General features: G+C 41.2%; 1 protein-coding gene across 1 annotated transcript in view; it reads left to right on the plus strand.

Annotated features, from left to right (window-relative positions):
• LOC311097900 (DNA repair protein RAD50-like) overlaps positions 1 to 19,594 on the plus strand; it is an 80,933-nt gene that overhangs the window by 25,128 nt on the left and 36,211 nt on the right. The window contains exons 17-22 of the mRNA XM_084137874.1: positions 402 to 595; positions 2,871 to 2,981; positions 3,160 to 3,252; positions 3,349 to 3,462; positions 4,062 to 4,189; positions 4,671 to 4,895. Coding sequence (XP_083994000.1) covers positions 402 to 595; positions 2,871 to 2,981; positions 3,160 to 3,252; positions 3,349 to 3,462; positions 4,062 to 4,189; positions 4,671 to 4,895 — 865 coding nt within the window. The remainder of the gene's footprint in view (positions 1 to 401; positions 596 to 2,870; positions 2,982 to 3,159; positions 3,253 to 3,348; positions 3,463 to 4,061; positions 4,190 to 4,670; positions 4,896 to 19,594) is intronic.

The following is a 19,594-nucleotide window of genomic DNA, read 5'->3' on the forward strand; positions in this document are numbered from 1 at the left end:
GTTTTTTTCTAAGGCATGTTAATAAAAGCTACTTAAATGTCCTAATTTATCTAAGGCCTAATCCTGGCTTAATCTATGCCTTAATGTTTTAAGTTTTAAAGTAGTTATTTGCTGTTGATGTCATGATAAATAATCAAATGTCCTCAATTTATTTTGAAAGTCTGAATGCATTAATGTAATATAATAATGTAATATAAAAGAAACTGCATGCATTATTAATATAAAATAAGTATTAGCAAAATGCTATTGAAATTAATTTTAAATGTAGCATTTCACACCACAACAAATGTCAACAAAGTATTTTATGTCAAATACCCAAATACTGGTAAAATAAGTTCTAACACCTACTGTATATGACCCTGTTTATCACTGTGTCTCCATGTGATGCTCCTCGTGTTTAGCCTGCAGTAAGATCGAGTTGAAAAGGAAACTGATCCAGGACCAGCAGGAGCAGATCCAGGCCTTGAAAAGCAGCGTAAACGAGATTCGTGGAGAAAAGCTCCTGATCTCCAGCAACATGCAGAAGCGTCAACAGTTGGAGGAGCAGTGTGTGGAGTTTTCCACTGAAATCCAGACGCTCCAACGAGACATTCGAGTGAGGAGCGCCTCTCCACTTTAATGTGCCTTTGATTCATAATGAGAAAAGTTCCCTTTCATAGGTTCACTCGATGCAGCGTCATTAGCTGACATTATTGAAACACCCTCCAGGTATGACGATCGTCTGAAACCTGTACAATCACACCAATTCATTGGCTGATTGTGCTTGCACCGGTCACTAAGGCATGTGTCACCAGGATGTTATCATGGCATCGCTCATCATCAGATTTCTGTTCTTCAGAAATCTGAGCCATGTAGTGGGTTTCTTCTGATTTGAATGGATTCGTCGTGTTTGGTGGCCTTCATCATGTAGATTATTATCCTCTGGGTGAACACAATGGCATTTCGTAAGTATGTGGCTCTGTGTCCTTTTTTATTACGAGCGAGGACTCTCTCTGGGCTATCATCATGCTCAAGCCGCCTTTAATGACTTGTCAGCACTGCAAGAATTTTAAAATGAAAGTGCTTAGTTTTTTTGTTTGTTTTTTTCCGAGGAAACAATGATTGGACATCCCCCTCAAACTGGTTCTGCTATTGCTAAAGTGCTGCATGACCTAAAGCTTAGGGATCCGATTGTTGAGTTTGGGGAGAGTGGAGGCTATGGAGAGTGAGCCAATGAATTTCTATGTCATGCTTTCCCTATCGCTCTCTAAATTGCATGCTGAAAGCCTCTCCGGATGAGTTTGCACATGATAATTTGTGTGCAGATCTGTTAGCTCGTGGTGCAATATATTTCGGTTTGGAGAATCATTATGATTTTTTTTCCACAGCCGCTTCGGATTCTGAGTCCTTCTAGCAGCCAAGAAGTGTGTTCATCTTTATCCTGCAGTGAGTTATTGGATGTTGTTTCTCCCACTGTGGATAAGCTTGGAGGAGACAACACAGCCTCTGGCTCAAGATACATGAGCAATTCTAGGCCACCTAAAGCATATCTGCCCTGCAGGCCTTTATTCTAGGATCTCCATCAGGGTATATCAATCACAAACTCAGATGCTTCTCAGAGTTCACCACTATCTCTGAAACTGTGTCTGAGATGTAGGTGGTTGAAGGTACACTTGTTCCTCAGATTCAAACCAAAGATTGGTTTGTTACGATCTATCTGTAGGATGAGTATTTTTGTATTCAAATTGTACAGAGGCACAGGAATTTCCTCAGGTTGGATTTTACCAGTTTTGTTTTTTCTCAATTGGCCCTGGCTCTCCTTATATTCATGAAATGTATGAAACATGCAGGTTCTAAACTACTTTGATCATTTAAATTTGGTTCTGATTTGCGGGGCCTTGAGTTGAGACTAAACCTTCAGAAAGGGTAGGATACCCTCTACGAGGCACATATGTGCCTTCAAGTGTTGTCTTATTGCATCGTGGTGCAGAGATTGACAGTTGGATCCGATTCACTGCCTGTGGATTGACCCTCTGGTTTTCTGCTTTATCAAGGTGTGAGGCAGCCAAGACATTTCTGCTCTGACATGTTCCCTCATTGGATTTATCTTTTTCTCCATTTGAGCCAATGGAATCAGCTTTAGAGAAGAGTCTGAAACTTAAGACAGTGTTGTTATTGGCTCTGTCCAGTTACAGAATTGCACCGGTGCGTTTATCGACCCCAGAGAGTTAAAGGTCTGAGCAGCTGATGTTGCATTGGGTGAGAAATGCTATTTGTAAAGCTTACGAGGCGTGTGGGTTATCTTCACCTCTGGAAACTTTTATCAGATTTTATAATCTTATTAACCTGACCCCAGGTTCCCAGTTTTGCTGTGTTTTGGTTTTTTGCTTTTTGCTTGAGCGGGGTGTTATTTATTCATGTTTGTCAGTGTTTTGTGTTTATGCAATCACAGACTGATAAACCAGCAGTTACCTCATAGTGTAGTGCTGTGGTTTACTGTTCCCATAGCTTCAGCTCCTGACTCAGCGTTAAATGAACCCATAAAAGGGAACATCTATAGATTACTTATGTATTTATTCAGTAAGATTGCATCAAACTGATAAAAAAATGACAGTAATATACATTTTAGTATAATAGTATAATGGCTGCTGAAAATTCAGCTTTGCCATCACAGGAGTAACTTACATTTTAAATATATATTAGAATAGAAAACAGTTATTTGAAATTGAAATATTTCACAACAGTTTTTTTTACTGTATTTTGATCAAATAAATGCAGCTGTGGTGAGCATAAGATAATTCTTTCAAAAACATAAAATCTTACAGACCCCAGACTTTTGAACGATGATGTAATCATATTTTTACTGGTATGTCATGATTTGTGTTTATTAGGATGCAAAGGAGCAGATGTCTCCTCTAGCTGCAACTCTGGAGAAGCTCCAGCTGGAGAAACAGGACATTGCAAAGCGCAGGATGCAGAAACGGGAAGAAGGGCAAGAAAAGGTGTTGGTTAATTTGTTTTTGCATTTGTGTTTTAGGTTTCATGTGACTTATAATTTATGTTTACTGTGAAATTATTCACCACAATGTATTACATGAAAGGTTGTGGATTTTTACTTTAATGCAAGACAAAGTTATTGCTTATGATCAGAGTTGACTAAAGCTTTATACTTTCTTTTAGATAAATTCACTCAAGGAAAAAGTTAAAAACTTGACCCTCCTTGAAAGAGAGATCACCAAGTACATTGAAGAGGGCAAAGACAGCTACAAAGAGGTACGACAAAATAATGTGCATCTCTTAGCTCTCATTTCCTAATAAATGCAAGAAAGTTTTCTCATTTATTTTCTTTTTTTACTTTTTCTTATTTAGCAAAAAGAAACTGAGCTACAAGAGGTGGATAAACAACTACACGAGGCTGAAAAACAGCGAGAGAAGACCAATAAAGACATGGGCGACATCCGACAAGATATTGACACTCAAAAGGTCAAGCAAAGCGTTTTTGCTTTTGTTGCATAAGCCTAGATATACAGTTGTAATCTAAATTATTCAACCCCCATTGCAAATCAGGTTTATTGGCAAAATTTACAGACTTTCAGCTGTTTGCAATGAACAAATCAAACAAAGGTAATTTAAATAGCTCAACACAACAACGGATATTTCCTACTGACACACTACAGCAAAAGATATAAATAACTGGCTTAAATACATTTTTGGGGGGTGAAAATACTAAAGTGCCTAAGACTTTTGTACAGTACTGTATATATAAGTGCGTTTATTTACTGGAGTAATTGTACCTAACATTATTTTTTTTTTAATATTTTTTATTTGTAATAATTTCATATTTATTCTTCAAATTAATGTAGAAACAACATAAAGACAGTAGCCTATATTTTAAATATTTGTTTAATGAAAGAAGGCCAATATCACCGATACCTAAACTGCTATTGATGTCTCTATGAAATAGATTTTTTCTAAATTTTAGCCATTAATTATAGGCATTTAGCATTACAGCATAATTTAATTATACAATATAGCTATTAATTTCCGTTTTTAATGATATATGATTTTGTGATTTTTAACAGGTTCAAGAACGCTGGCTACAAGATAACTTGACCTTACGGAAGCGTGTGGAGGAGCTGAAAAGGGTGTCTAGAAAACGTGAGGCTTTGCTTAAGGAGATGGGAAACATGCAAGTCGTGCAGTTGCGCAAGTATGAGATCACTTATACCTCTTATATACAGCTACCAAGTGCCAGTTAGGAAGTCCTGATGATGTTTAACACTTCCTGAAGCTCAGAAGACTTTATATGCTGAGTATGTTCTTTGGTTACCATAACTCTAAATTAATCTCTCTCACCAACTCATAGATTTTACTCCTTGCTACTTTAATGAAACCTAGTTTGTTTAAAGGGGAACTATGCCGTTTTTTTAGCTTAATTTACCTTAACTGAACAGCTTTGGAGTCATTGGAATGGTTATGACTTTTTTCGGGTTGAATGGTGGTCTTCTCGCACCCACCTAGCACCTGTGAGCGGAAAAACCACCCTTGCAACTTTGGGCCGGCAGGCCTGACCTCAGCGTCAGGAAGTATCGTGTGATATGCCAAAACTGCATAGCGCCGCTTTAAATGTTCACAAAGGGTGAGAGTTCAAATTAGTGTGTATCTTAAAGAGTGTATCTTCTGTTGTCAAGTGAGCGGCGAGAAGTGGAGCGAAAGTTGGATGACCTGAAAAAGAACCGCAGTGTGGCTGTCGGTCGGCAGAAAGGCTACGAGGATGAGATCCTCCGTTTTCGTAAAGAGCTCAATGAGGATCATTATAGCCGGGCTGAGGATCTCTACAGAGACAAAATGATTGTCATGAGAACAACAGAGTTGGCCAATAAGGACCTGGACATCTACTATAAAGCTCTAGACCAGTAAGTAGGTTTTGCTATCGGGGGTTTTCTGAAGGGTAATTTCAAGTAGCGGTTTGTCAGAGTGTGTAGGTTTGGTTTTGATGTGGTTTGGCAGAGAACAAGAAGCAACAATCAGCAACAGGCCATGTGTGCGATGACCTAGACTGAAGGAAGTCTGACTCAACTTTTAGCACTAATGGTGCAGTTGAATCATCACTAACTGGTGGGCTTAATATCACAGGAACTCCACAGAAAGATGCTAAAATGCTTACCATGTTACAACCATTGCTATGGTGATCTTGCCATGTTTAGGTCTTGATAATATAAGTAAAATAATGTTGTAATGTATAGAAAATTTGGTCCAAAACACTATATTACACACTATACACATTTTTGTTTATTTATTCAGAAAATACTAAGAAATCATTCAGAAAATACTAAGAAATCGTTCAGCAGATGAGATTATACAAAGCATTTTACGTAAGAGAAACATAGAAAGCAATTTTTCATACAAGAGCAAACAATAATCACTGCAATACCCAGTAAAGTTAGAGTAAGCTACAACATAGGTAAAAATGCAGAAAAGTAATAAAGAAAGCATAATTTTATTTGCAGGAAATGCCTTTGATTGTTATTGTACTTTAAAGGGCTGATGACATGAGAAATCAAATTTTTCAAAAATTGAAATCAAAAATCAAATTTTTTGAGAAATCAAATTTTTATTTTTCCACACAATTGTGGGACTAGTACTAACACTAAACTCAGGTCCTTGTGGAACTATACTGTTCAGATAATATTTTAATGTTGATTCTCTCCTGCATGAAGATCCTGGCTAAGTGGTTCGATGCACAAGCACTGACCACTCAGTTATAGTTTACGAGATCTGTGTACAATTTACATTAATTTGCCTCGTCCAAATTTGAGCTCATTTTCATTGGTCTCTGTTCTACACAAATTTACAATTTTAGCAATAATGATAAAGCATTGAGCATTATTATTAAAAATGGTGGTCAAAATGATGTTGCTGGTTTCTGTTGAGGAATATACAGAGGAAGTCACAAATCATTATCGTTGGTTTAGATCGGTATCATCCTGTGTCTTCACAGAAGTTACATCAGCAGGCCTGTGGTTGTCTGAATCGTTCTGCCGTCATCAGCCTATCTACAGTGCAGAGGCGTTATCCAGCCGTTAATCTTCAGTTTCTTATTCTTATTCTTTAAGATATCGAGTTTAAATTGTCAATGACTTTTCTTTACTTTATAAAAGATCACAGTTGTCAGTATAGTCATTTCACTCCAAATATTGAATAATCAGTACTTGAGACACAGTAACTATAGTGGTCTATTAGTCACTCATTACTGCTCCATTGTGAATAAATTAATAAATCAACAGCATTTATTGCATAATCTCTATTTTAGACTGTATTCAGTTTGCACCAGAAATAGCAGTTGTTTGGCCAAATTGTGCAACTCTCTTAAAACCACAACAGATTATTTCAAAGTTTCAGGGTTTGTCACATTGCTTCTAGCAAACACCGGATATGGCTTATCATTGAATAAAATAAAATAACTTCAGTGAATTTGGATATTTCAGTTAATATTGCATAAAATAAGAGATTTTATCCCCATTTTGTTTGTCGACTACTTTTGATGTTTTATGCACACTAACAAAGAAGATAAATTTGTAACACTTTACAATAAGGTTTAATTTGTTAACATTAGTTAATCTATTAACTAACATGAACTAACCATGAGCAATACATTTGTTACAATATTTGTAAATATAAAATACAGCTGTGCGTTGTTTATTAATGTTACCTTACAGTGCATCAACTAATGTTAACAAATACAACTTTGGATTTTAATAGTATTCGTAAATGTTGAAATTAACATTAACAAAGATTAACAAATGCTGTAGAAGTGCAGTTCATTAGTTAGTGTTGTTAACTAATGAAACCTTATTGTAAAGTCATCATCATCTTCTGCTTATCCGGGGCTGGGTCGCGGGGGCAGCAGTCAAAGCAGAGATGCCCAGACTTCCCTCTCCCCAGACACTTCCTCCAGCTCTTCCGGGGGGGACACCGAGGCGGAAGACATAATCCCTCCAACGTGTCCTAGGTCTTCCCCGGGGTCTTCTCCTGGTGGGACGCGCCCGGAACACCTTCCTGGGAAGGCATCCAGGAGGCATCCGGAACAGATGCCCGAGCCACCTCAGCTGGTCCCTCTCGATGTGGAGGAGCAGCGGCTTTACTCTGAGCTCCTCTCGAGTGACTGAGCTCCTCACCCTATCTCTAAGGGATCGCCCAGCCACCCTGTGGAGAAAGCTCATTTTGGCCGCCTGTATCCTGAATCTTGTCCTTTCGGTCATGACCCATAGCTCATGACCATAGGTGAGAGTAGGAATGTAGATTGATCGGTAAATAGAGAGCTCTTTCTTCACCACGACAGACCGGTACATCGACCGCATTACTGTAGAAGCTGCACCATCTGTCTGTCAATCTCCCGTTCCATCCTTCCCTCACTTGTGAACAAGACCCCAAGATACTTGAACTCCTCCACTTGAGGCCGGAACTCTCCACCAACCTGAAGTGGACAAGCCACCCTTTTCCGACTGAGAACCATGGCCTCGGATTTGAAGGTGCTAATTCTCATCCCAGCCGGATGGTTTGCCAGAATCTCTTCGAGGCCAACCGGTAGTCCTTCTCCATGGCCTCACTGAACTCCTCCCAGGCCCGATTTTTTGCCTCCACAACCAGCCAGGCTGCAGTCCGCTTGGCCTGCCGGTACCCATCAGCTGCCCGATAGGACTGCTCCTTCAGCTTGACGGCATCCCTTACTTCCGGTGTCCACCACCGGGTTCGGGGATTGCTGCCTCGACAGGCACCGGAGACCTTACGGCCACAGCTCTGAGCGGCCACGTCGACAATGGAGGTGGAGAACATGGTCCACTCGGACTCAGTATCTCCAGACTCCCTTGGGATCCGGTCGAAGCTCCACCGGAGGTGGAAATTGAAAATCTCTCTAACAGGGGACTCAGCCAAACATTCCCAACAGACCCTCACAGTACGTTTGGGTCTGCCGGGTCTGTCCAGCTTCCTCCCCCGCCATCGGATCCAACTCACCACTAGGTGGTGATCAGTTGACAGCTCCACCCCTCTCTTCACCCGAGTGTCCAAGACATACGGCCGGAGGTCGGATGAAACGATGAAACGACCACAAAGCCTCCGGCCTAGGGTGTCCTGGTGCCACGTGCACTGATGTAAACCCTTATGCTTGAACATGGTGTTCGTTATGGACTAGCTGTAACTAGCACAGAAGTCCAATAACAGAATACCGCTCTGGCTCAGATCAGGGGGGCTGTTCCTCCCAATCACGCCCCTCCAGGTGACACTGTCGCTGCCCACGTGGGCGTTGAAGTCCCCCAGTAGAACAATGGAGTCCCCAGTCGGAGCACTTTCCAGCACCCCTCCCAGAGACTCCAAGAGGGCCGGGTACTCTGCACTGCTGTTTGGCCCGTAGGCACACACGACAGTGAGAGACCTATCCCCGACCCGAAGGCACAGGGAAGCGACCCTCTCCTTCACCGGGGTGAACTCCAACACATGGCGGCTGAGCTGTGGGGCTATAAGCAAACCCACACCAGCCCGCCGCCTCTCACAATGGGCAACTCCAGAGTGGTAAAGAGTCCTTTCTCAAGGAGTGTGGTTCCAGAGCCCAAGCTGTGCATGGAGGTGATCCCGACTATCTCTAGTCGGTACCTCTCAACCTCACGCACAATCTCAGGCTCCTTCCCAGCCAGCAAGGTGACGTTCCATGTCCCTAGAGCTAGTTTCCGTGTCCAGGGATCGGGTTGTCGAGGCCCCCACCTTCGACTGCCGCCCGAGTCACTTTGCACTGGCCCCTTACGGTCCTTCCTGCAGGTGGTGAGCCCACGGGAGGGCGGCCCCACGTCACTCCTTCGGGCTGAGCCCGGCCGGGCCCCATGGGGGGAGGTCTGGCCACCAGGCGCTCACATACGATCCCAAAACCTGGGCCTGGCTCCAGGTTGGGGCCCCGGCTGCGCCGTGCCGGGCGATGTCACAGTCCTTGTTTTAAATTCCATCATGGAATGAGGAGGGATGGTAGTGTCGAGCTAGCCTCCATTTTGTTTGACAATACTTCACGTCAACGTCAACAAGAAGTGATGTCACCCAACATCGCTTAGAGCACCTTTAATATGTATTGATCTGCAAGTAAGAAAACTTTTTATTTTATTACCTGAACTTGTAATACATTGATAATTACTGACTGATTACTGATTGATAATACTACTGATAATTGCTGATTAATCAATAACAAAATATGCCATATAGTAATGTGTCATGGTCCTGGAATTCGATACAATACCTTGAAAAATATTCTATACCATTTTTGATACTACAGGGAAAACTGCCATATACCACCACCACAGATAATTTGTTCTCATAATTATTAGGGGCCAAGCACCGAAGGTGCGTAGGCACCTATTGTATCAGTTCCCGTTCTTATTATTAGGGGCCAAGCACCGAAGGTGCGGAGGCACCTATTGTGTTTGTTCCGGTTCTTATTATTATTCTTCCTTCTTCCGACTGGGAGTCTATGGCAGCCCATAGAACCGATTGCGGGAAAGTTGTTTTGGTTTGACATTCTGATAGAGGACAGTCCCAACATTAAATACACCAATTTTGGTGTTTCTAAGTCATTCCCTCTAGCGCCACCACCTGTCCAAAGTTTCACTCATATTTTGCTAATAAATTTTGAACCGTAAGGCCAATCAACAAAATTCTTCAAATTAAATTCTGAAAATTCAATGAATTTTCCTAAAAAGCTACTTTTTCAAACTCGTCCTAGACGGTTTGTCCGATTTGCACGAAAATTGAACCAGATCATCTTCAGGCAGTGGTGACAAAAAGTTATTGAATTCAAGTTGATTCGTCAAACCATTTTTGATAAACGCTCGAACAAATTTTACGTAGCGCTTGCAAAAACAGTCGTAAGGCTGTATCTCCGCAACGCTTTATCGTATTCAGACCAAACTTGGTACATGTCATCACAAGCATGACCTGAGGCAACATGCTGCGTTTCGGCGCAGCGTCACCTACTGGTCCGGAGATATGAAAAATGGCTATTTTTGTTTATAACTTCTGAACAGTTTGTCCAAAAATCATAAAATTGCTCTTGTTAGATTCAGGGCATCATGCCGAGTCGACTGATATCCAATTTTACCATATCGGCCATTTTGACTGTCGGCCATTTAGAATTTTGTGCTAAAATGCTGTATTTTAAGAACGCATGAATGGATTGTTACGAAACTTGGTATGGGTCATCAGCACAATGTCCTGAAAGAGCCTGAGAAGTTTCGAAACAGCGCTACCTAGTGGTGAATTTTTTTCTTCAAATGCTTATAACTTTGGGTGTGGTCGACTTATTTTCACGAGACTCATATCATTGGACTCCTGAATCGTTGCCGAGTCCAACGATACCAAATATGCTAGGTTTTGCCTTACGGTTTGTGTAGCGTTGTGATTTAGCGCTTAAAAAACATTTGGCTATATCTTCGAAACCGCTAGTCCGATCGAGACGAAACCACTGTCAGAAGTTTGGAAACATAGGTCGATAGCTATACGTCAATGCCAAAATGTGAAAATATTGATAGTAAGGGGTAGTAAAATCCAATCAAAGTCATGTGTCAGTCATGTTTTTCCATATAAATGTCTATAACTCCGAAGTGAATTGAGATATTTTCACCAAAATTGACACACATATGTATGGGCTCACTCTGAGGACACATACAAAAAATGGTGGGACTGAGCCTCTTGGTGGCACTATAATAAAACAAAACATGAAATTCCCATTGACTTCAATACAGTTTTGTGAAATAAAATTCTATACTAAACAAATGCATTGGTCTAATTTAATTAAAAAAAAGAATGTGCCATCAACACCATCCCCTGAAAGTACCCAACATATTTCGAGACAGCGCCACCTTTTGGTCAAAAGTTATAACAAAATTTCTAAAAATGCTAATAACTTTTGAATAAATCTGGCTTTTGAAATGCCACTGGTATGAATAGATTCCTTGGGTCAAGCCGAGAACATAGATGCCAAGTTTTCCTTATTTGGCCAAACTTCCTGTCCGCCATCTTGATTTTCATTCAAAACATACTTTTTAGAACTCCTCCTACACCGTTTGTCCGATTTTCACCAAAATCAAATCGTAACATCTCCAGACCGTGCCGACTAAAAGTTATGGATTTCGTGTCGATTGACGAAACCGTTTTCGTATAGCGCAGCAGCAAAGTTGAGGCATGATGCTAAAAGCACTTTTCAGGCTTTATCTCTGCAATGCCTTGATATATTGACACCAAACTTTATATTTGTCATTGTCAATTTACTCTGACCACATCTCATCAGTTTTGTAACTGCGCCACCTATTGGTCGAAAGTGGTAATCCATTAAATCATATTTTTATTTACTGTTTCTATGATTTTTCAGGCATTTTGCCTAAAATTCTTTTTAATGTCTTTAATTGCTCATTGCTGCAGTTGGTCTGACACTTTCAGCAATGTTGGCATGTCTTGTCATCTGATTGTGCTTGGCCCCGATAATTGCTGCTTGCAGCTATATTTTGATAATTGGGGTAGTTTTGTGTAATAGCTTACACACAGCACAGGGAGGCTTTATTTGAATTGTTGAACTGCATTTACAAAAAAAGACAAGTAAACAGTCAGTAATAAAATAAGAATAAATAAACAAATTGCAAATGATAGCACAAATAAGTACAATAGAATAAAAAGACAAATGAAATAAACATGGATTTAAGTTTTTCAGGTGGGTCTAACTGTAGCATTCTGGTAAGAAATACTACAAAAATGTAAGTAATTGTATGTAAAATAACACTGGATAGTTTCCATTGTAAAAATTAAATGCATGATTAACATGACAGCAGCAGGTTTATTAGGCTGCTGACACTTAAGGGCTTATGCACAGATCCAATATACTGTTACACAACATGCGTTTTCTCTCACCTATTTGGGTTCCAAGACTGACCGTATTTACCTGAATAGCAAGATGGGCATTTTGACAATTTTGTATGTATTTGGCCATTTAAGCACAAAAAGCCACGAAAAAGAAGTACATGTGGTACTCGCGAGCTGATTGAGAGGCAGCTTTATGGTTGCACCACTTATATAGATCAGTGGTGCAATGCGCAATACAAGCACAATTCAACTGGAGCAAATGTTTTTATGAAATGTAGTGGAATAAAAAGTACAATATTATGCTTTGAAATGTAGTGAAGTAAAAGTAAAAGTTTCCCAAAATAAAAATACTCTGATACAGTACAGATACTTGAAAAATGTATTTAAGTACAGTAACGAAGTAAAAATATTTACTGTCCACCACTGGGATAAAATTGAGTCACTAATTAATAACCTGAAGTAACGTTAACTAGATTAAAAAGTTCGTCGAGACAAACTTTAAGTTGGCTTGAGAAAGCTGGACCAGAAAGTTTGAAGAAGTTTAAAGCAGTTTGGAGTTTAAAGTAGTTTGAAGTTTAAATTAATTTAAAGTTCAAATTAGTTAGAAGTTTAAAATAGTTTAAAGTCTAAATTAGTTTGAAGCTTAAATTAGTTTAAAGTTTAAATTAGTCTAAAGTTTAAATTAGTTTAAAGTTTAAATTAGTTTCAAGTTTAAAGTAGTTTAAATTTTAAATTACTTTAAAGTTTAAATTAGTTTGAAGTTTAAATTAGTTTGAAGTTTAAATTAGTTTGAAGTTTAAATTAGTCTAACGTTTAAATTAGTTTAAAGTTTAAATCAGTTTGAAGTTTAATGTAGTTTACAGTTAAAAAGTTGTTGGGGGTTTTCTAGTGGGTTGCTAGGGTGTTTTGGGTTGTTGCTATGGTGTTGCTAGGCAGTTGCTAGGGTATTCTGGGTGGTTGCTAGGGTGTTCTGGGTGGTTGTTATGGTGTTGCTAGGCGGTTACTAAGGTATTCTGGGCGGTTGCTATGGTGTTACTAGGTGGTTGGTAGTTGTTACAGATGGTTACTATGGAGTTTTTATAGAGTTCTTAGCATGATCTTGGCATGATTTAGCACTTAACTAATTGCTATTAGCATGTAGCTATTCACTGCTAGCATGTGTAGCATGTTGGAAGTGCTGTTTGCTAGCATGAGTCAAAAGAGCCAAACCTCATCTCTATACGATATTCTGATGCAGAGATATAGGTCTTGTAAAACGGTTGCTAGGGTACTCAAGTTTGGTTGCTATGGAGTTGCTTGGGAGCTGGGAGCTTTAAACTTAAGAAGTTTAAAGTGGTTTGAAGTTTAAAGTAGTTTACGAGTTTTTGAGTTTTGCGTTTATAAGTTTAAATGAGTTTAGAGTTTGTTTAAATGAGTTTAGAGTGTGTGTGTGTGTGTTTACACACACACACACACACACTCAGAGTTTATGAGTTTAGAGTTTATAAGTGTACAAGTTTTTGAGTTTAGTTTATAAGTTTAAATGAGTTTTGAGTTTATAAGTTTAAATTAGTTTACAGTTTATAAGTTTAAATGAGTTTACAGTTTATAAGTTTAAATGAGTTAAAGCTTAAGTTTGAAGTTTAAAGTAGTTTAAAGTTTATATTAGTTTGAAGTTTAATTTAGTTTGAAGTTTAAAGTAGTTTAAAGTTTAAAATAGTTTGAAGTAGATAGATAGATGAGTTTATTAGTTTAATTGAGTCTCAATGGCTTATATAGTATATAGAACGGCAGTTTGAATAAGTCTTCAAGGTGTTTAGATTTAAATTTTTGTCGGTTGGTCAGTTTGAATCTAGATTTGAATTTTTTAGAACTCCCCAATGCAAGTCAATGGGAGTTTTTCCGAGTTTTGATCGGCATTTTTAGGAAAACCGTAAGTCCGATCAGTCTGAAAAGATAAAGCAACTCGAGTCAGAATAGTCTGAAGGTCTGAGCCGAGTTTGGAGTATGTAGAGTTAAAGCTCTAGGAGGAGATAGGGGATAAATTTTTAGTAAGAAGAATAATAATAATAACTAGATGCGAAAGTTCGTCGAGACAAACTTTAAGTTGGCTTGAGAAAGTTTGGACCAGAAAGTTTTTTGCTAGGCGGTTGCTAGGGTATTCTGAGTGGTTGCTAGGCGGTTGCTAGGATATTTCTGGTGGTTGCTAGGGTCTTTTGGGTGGTTGCTAGGCGGTTGCTAGGGTATTTTGGGTGGTTGCTATGGTGTTCTGGTTGGTTGCTAGGCGGTTGCTAGGGTATTCTGGGTGGTTGCTAGGCGATTGCTAGGGTGTTCTGGGTGGTTGCTATGGTGTTGCTAGGCGGTTGCTAGGGTGTTCTGGTTGGTTGCTAGGCGGTTGCTAGGGTGTTCTGGGTGGTTGCTATGGTGTTGCTAGGCGGTTGTTAAGGTATTCTGGGTGGTTGCTAGGCGGTTGCTAGGTGGTTGCTAGGGTATTCTGGGTGGTTGCTATGGTGTTGCTAGGCGGTTGCTAGGATGTTCTGGGTGGTTGCTAGGCGGTTGCTAGGGTGTTCTGGGTGGTTGCTATGGTGTTGCTAGGCGGTTGCTAGGGTGTTCTGGTTGGTTGCTAGGGTGTTCTGGGTGGTTGCTATGGTGTTGCTAGGCGGTTGTTAAGGTATTCTGGGTGGTTGCTAGGCGGTTGCTAGGTGGTTGCTAGGTTATTCTGGGTGGTTGCTATGGTATTGCTAGGCGGTTGCTAGGGTGTTCTGGGTGGTTGCTATGGTGTTGCTAGGCGGTTGCTAAGGTATTCTGGGTGGTTGCTAGGGTGTTCTGAGTGGTTGCTATGCTGTTGCTAAGGTGTTCTGGGTGGTTGCTATGGTTTTGCTAGGTGGTTGCTAAGGTATTTTGGGTGGTTGCTAGGGTGTTGCTAGGCAGTTGCTAGGGTGTTCTGGGTGGTTGCTATGGTGTTGCTAGGTGGTTGCTAGGGTATTCTGGTTGGTTGCTAGGCGGTTGCTAGGGTGTTCTGGGTGGTTGCTAGGGTGTTGTTAGGTGGTTGCTAAGGTATTTTGGGTGGTTGCTAGGGTGTTACTAGGCGGTTTCTAGGGTGTTCTGTGTGGTTGCTATGCTGTTGCTAGGTGGTTGCTAGGGTATTCTGGTTGGTTGCTAGGCGGTTGCTAGGGTGTTGCTAAGTGGTTGCTAGGGTATTTTGGGTGGTTGCTATGGTGTTGCTAGGCGGTTGCTAGGGTGTTTTGGGTGGTTGCTAGGTGGTTGCTAGGGTGTTCTGGGTGGTTGCTATGCTGTTGCTAGGCGGTTACTAGGGTATTCTGAGTGGTTGCTAGGCGGTTGCTAGGGTGTTTGGGTGGTTGCTATGGTGTTGCTAGGCGGTTGCTAGGGTGTTCTGGGTGGTTGCTATGCTGTTGCTAGGCGGTTGCTAGGGTATTCTGGGTGGTTGCTATGCTGTTGCTAGGCGGTTGCTAGGGTATTCTGGGTGGTTGCTAGGCGGTTGCTAGGGTGTTTTGGGTGGTTGCTATGGTGTTGCTAGGCGGTTGCTAGGGTGTTCTGGGTGGTTGCTATGGTGTTGCTAGGTGGTTGCTAGGGTATTCTGGTTGGTTGCTAGGGTGTTCTGGGTGGTTGCTATGGTATTGCTAGGCGGTTGCTAGGGTATTCTGGGTGGTTGCTATGCTGTTGCTAGGCGGTTGCTAGGGTGTTCTGGGTGGTTGCTATGGTGATGCTAGGCGGTTGCTAGGGTATTCTGGGTGGTTGCTATGGTGTTGCTAGGCCGTTGATAGGGTATTCTGAGTGGTTGCTAGGCGGTTGCTAGGGTTTTCTGGGTGGTTGCTATGGAGTTGCTAGGCGGTTGCTAAGGTATTCTGGGTGGTTGCTAGGCAGTTGCTAGGGTGTTCTGGGCGGTTGCTATGGTGTTGCTAGGTGGTTGGTAGTTGTCACAGATGGTTACTATGGAGTATTTATAGAGTTCATAGCATGATCTTGGCATGATATAGCACTTAACTAATCGCTATTAGCATGTAGCTATTCACTGCTAGCATGTGTAGCATGTTGGAAGTGCTGTTTGCTAGCATGAGTCAAAAGAGCCAAACCTCATCTCTATACGATGTTCTGATACAGAGATATAGGTCTTGCAAAACGGTTGCTAGGGTACTCAAGTTTGGTTGCTATGGAGTAGCTTGGGAGCTGGGAGCTTTAAACTTAAGAAGTTTAAAGTGGTTTGAAGTTTAAAGTAGTTTACGAGTTTTTGAGTTTATAAGTTTAAATGAGTTTAGAGTGTGTGTGTGTGTGTGTGTGTGTGTGTTCACACACACACACACACACACACACACACACTCAGAGTTTATGAGTTTATGAGTTTAGAGTTTATAAGTGTATAAATTGATGAGTTTATAAGTATAAGAGTTTTTGAGTTTAGAGTTTATAAGTTTTAAATGAGTTTAGAGTTTATAAGTTTTAATGAGTTTAGAGTTTATAAGTTTAAATGAGTTTAAGAGTTCAGAGTTTATTAATTTATGAGTTTAAGAGTTCATAAGTCTATGAATTCATGAGTTTATAAGTTAATTAGTTTATAAGTGTATGAGTTTAGAGTGCATTAGTTTAAATGAGTCTCAATGGCTCATATAGTATATAGAACGGCAGTTTGGTTTAGTCTTCAAGGTGTTTAGATTTAAATTTTGTCAGTTTGAATTTTTTAGAACTCCCCAATGTAAGTCAATGGGAGTTTTTGAATGAGTTTTTTCGAGTTTTGATCGTCATTTTTAGGAAAACCGTAAGTCCGATCAGTCTGAAAAGATATAGCACACCGAGTCAGATCAGTTTGAGCGTCTGAGCCGAATTTGGAGTATGTGGAGTTAAAGCTCTAGGAGGAGTTTGAGTTGTAAATTTTTACGGTCAGAAGAATAATAATAATAATAATAACTAGATGCGAAAGTTCGTCGAGACAAACTTTAAGTTGGCTTGAGAAAGTTTGGACCAGAAAGTTTTTTGCTAGGCGGTTGCTAGGGTATTCTGAGTGGTTGCTAGGCGGTTGCTAGGATATTTCTGGTGGTTGCTAGGGTCTTTTGGGTGGTTGCTAGGCGGTTGCTAGGGTATTTTGGGTGGTTGCTATGGTGTTCTGGTTGGTTGCTAGGCGGTTGCTAGGGTATTCTGGGTGGTTGCTAGGCGATTGCTAGGGTGTTCTGGGTGGTTGCTATGGTGTTGCTAGGCGGTTGCTAGGGTGTTCTGGTTGGTTGCTAGGCGGTTGCTAGGGTGTTCTGGGTGGTTGCTATGGTGTTGCTAGGCGGTTGTTAAGGTATTCTGGGTGGTTGCTAGGCGGTTGCTAGGTGGTTGCTAGGGTATTCTGGGTGGTTGCTATGGTGTTGCTAGGCGGTTGCTAGGATGTTCTGGGTGGTTGCTAGGCGGTTGCTAGGGTGTTCTGGGTGGTTGCTATGGTGTTGCTAGGCGGTTGCTAGGGTGTTCTGGTTGGTTGCTAGGGTGTTCTGGGTGGTTGCTATGGTGTTGCTAGGCGGTTGTTAAGGTATTCTGGGTGGTTGCTAGGCGGTTGCTAGGTGGTTGCTAGGTTATTCTGGGTGGTTGCTATGGTATTGCTAGGCGGTTGCTAGGGTGTTCTGGGTGGTTGCTATGGTGTTGCTAGGCGGTTGCTAAGGTATTCTGGGTGGTTGCTAGGGTGTTCTGAGTGGTTGCTATGCTGTTGCTAAGGTGTTCTGGGTGGTTGCTAGGCGGTTGCTAGGGTGTTCTGGGTGGTTGCTATGGTGTTGCTAGGCGGTTGCTAGGGTATTCTGGGTGGTTGCTATGGTGTTGCTAGGCGGTTGCTAGGGTGTTCTGGGTGGTTGCTATGATGTTGCTAGGCGGTTGCTAAGGTATTCTGGGCGGTTGCTAGGCAGTTGCTAGGGTGTTCTGGGTGGTTGCTATGGTGTTGCTAGGTGGTTGGTAGTTGTCACAGATGGTTACTATGGAGTTTTTATAGAGTCCTTAGCATGATCTTGGTATGATTTAGCACTTAACTAATTGATATTAGCATGTAGCTATTCACTGCTAGCATGTGTAGCATGTTGGAAGTGCTGTTTGCTAGCATGAGTCAAAAGAGCCAAACCTCATCTCTATACGATGTTCTGATACAGAGATATAGGTCTTGCAAAACGGTTGCTAGGGTACTCAAGTTTGGTTGCTATGGAGTTGCTTGGGAGCTGGAAGATTTAAACTTAAGAAGTTTATAGTGGTTTGAAGTTTACAGTAGTTTACAGTAGTTTGAAGTTTGACAGATAGATAAATAAGTTAGATAAACACACACACACACACACACACACACACACACACACACACTCTAACTCGCTCACACACTCACTCATAAACTCAGTGTGTGTGTCTGAGTTTAGAGTTTATAAGTGTATAAATTGATGAGTTTATAAGTGTATGAGTTCTTGAGTTTTGAGTTTATAAGTTTAAATCAGTTTAGAGTTTATAAGTTTAAATGAGATTAAGAGTTCAGAGTTTATTAATTTTATGAGTTTGAGTTCATAAGTTTATGAATTCATGAGTTTATAAGTTAATTAGTTTATAAGTGTTTATAGTTTAGAGTTTTTTAGTTTAAATTAGTCTCAATGGCTCATATAGTATATAGAACGGCAGTTTGGTTTAGTCTTCAAGGTGTTTAGATTTAAATTTTTGTCGGTTTGAATTTTTTAGAACTCCCCAATGTAAGTCAATGGAGTTTTTGAATGAGTTTTTTCGAGTTTTGATCGTCATTTTTAGGAAAACCGTAAGTCCGATCAGTCTGAAAAGATATAGCATACCGAGTCAGATCAGTCTGAGTGTCCGAGCCGAGTTTGGAGTATGTAGAGTTAAAGCTCTAGGAGGAGTTTGATATAGATTTTTTTAGGGTCAGAAGAATAATAATAACTAGATGCGAAAGTTCGTCGAGACAAACTTTAAGTTGGCTTGAGAAAGTTTGGACCATAAAGTTTTTTGCTAGGCGGTTGCTAGGGTATTCTGAGTGGTTGCTAGGCGGTTGCTAGGATATTTCTGGTGGTTGCTAGGGTCTTTTGGGTGGTTGCTAGGCGGTTGCTAGGGTATTTTGGGTGGTTGCTAGGGTGTTCTGGGTGGTTGCTAGGCGGTTGCTAGGGTGTTCTGGGTGGTTACTAGGGTGTTCTGGGTGGTTGCTAGGCGGTTGCTAGGATATTTTGGGTGGTTGCTAGGGTCTTTTGGGTGGTTGATAGGCGGTTGCTAGGGTATTTTAGGTGGTTGCTAGGGTATTTTAGGTGGTTGATAGGGTATTCTGGGTGGTTGCTAGGCGGTTGCTAGGGCATTTTGGGTGGTTGCTAGGGTCTTTTGGGTAGTTGCTAGGCGGTTTCTAAGATATTTTCGGTGGTTGCTAGGGTCTTTTGGGTGGTTGCTAGGCGGTTGCTAGGGTATTTTGGGTGGTTGCTAGGGTGTTCTGGGTGGTTGCTAGGCGGTTGCTAGGGTGTTCTGGGTGGTTGCTAGGCGGTTGCTAGGATATTTTGGGTGGTTGCTAGGGTGTTCTGGGTGGTTGCTAGGCAGTTGCTAGGATATTTTGGGTGGTTGCTAGGGTGTTCTGGGTGGTTGTTAGGCAGTTGCTAGGGTGTTCTGAGTGGTTGCTATGGTGTTGCTAGGCGGTTGCTAAGGTATTCTGGGTGGTTGCTAGGCGGTTGCTAGGGTGTTCTGGGTGGTTGCTATGGTGTTGCTAGGCGGTTGCTAGGGTGTTTTGGGTGGTTGCTAGGCG

Source organism: Abramis brama, assembly GCF_963993115.1.
Source record: "Abramis brama genome assembly, chromosome: 15".
In the NCBI taxonomy this organism is placed as follows: Eukaryota; Metazoa; Chordata; class Actinopteri; order Cypriniformes; family Leuciscidae; genus Abramis; species Abramis brama.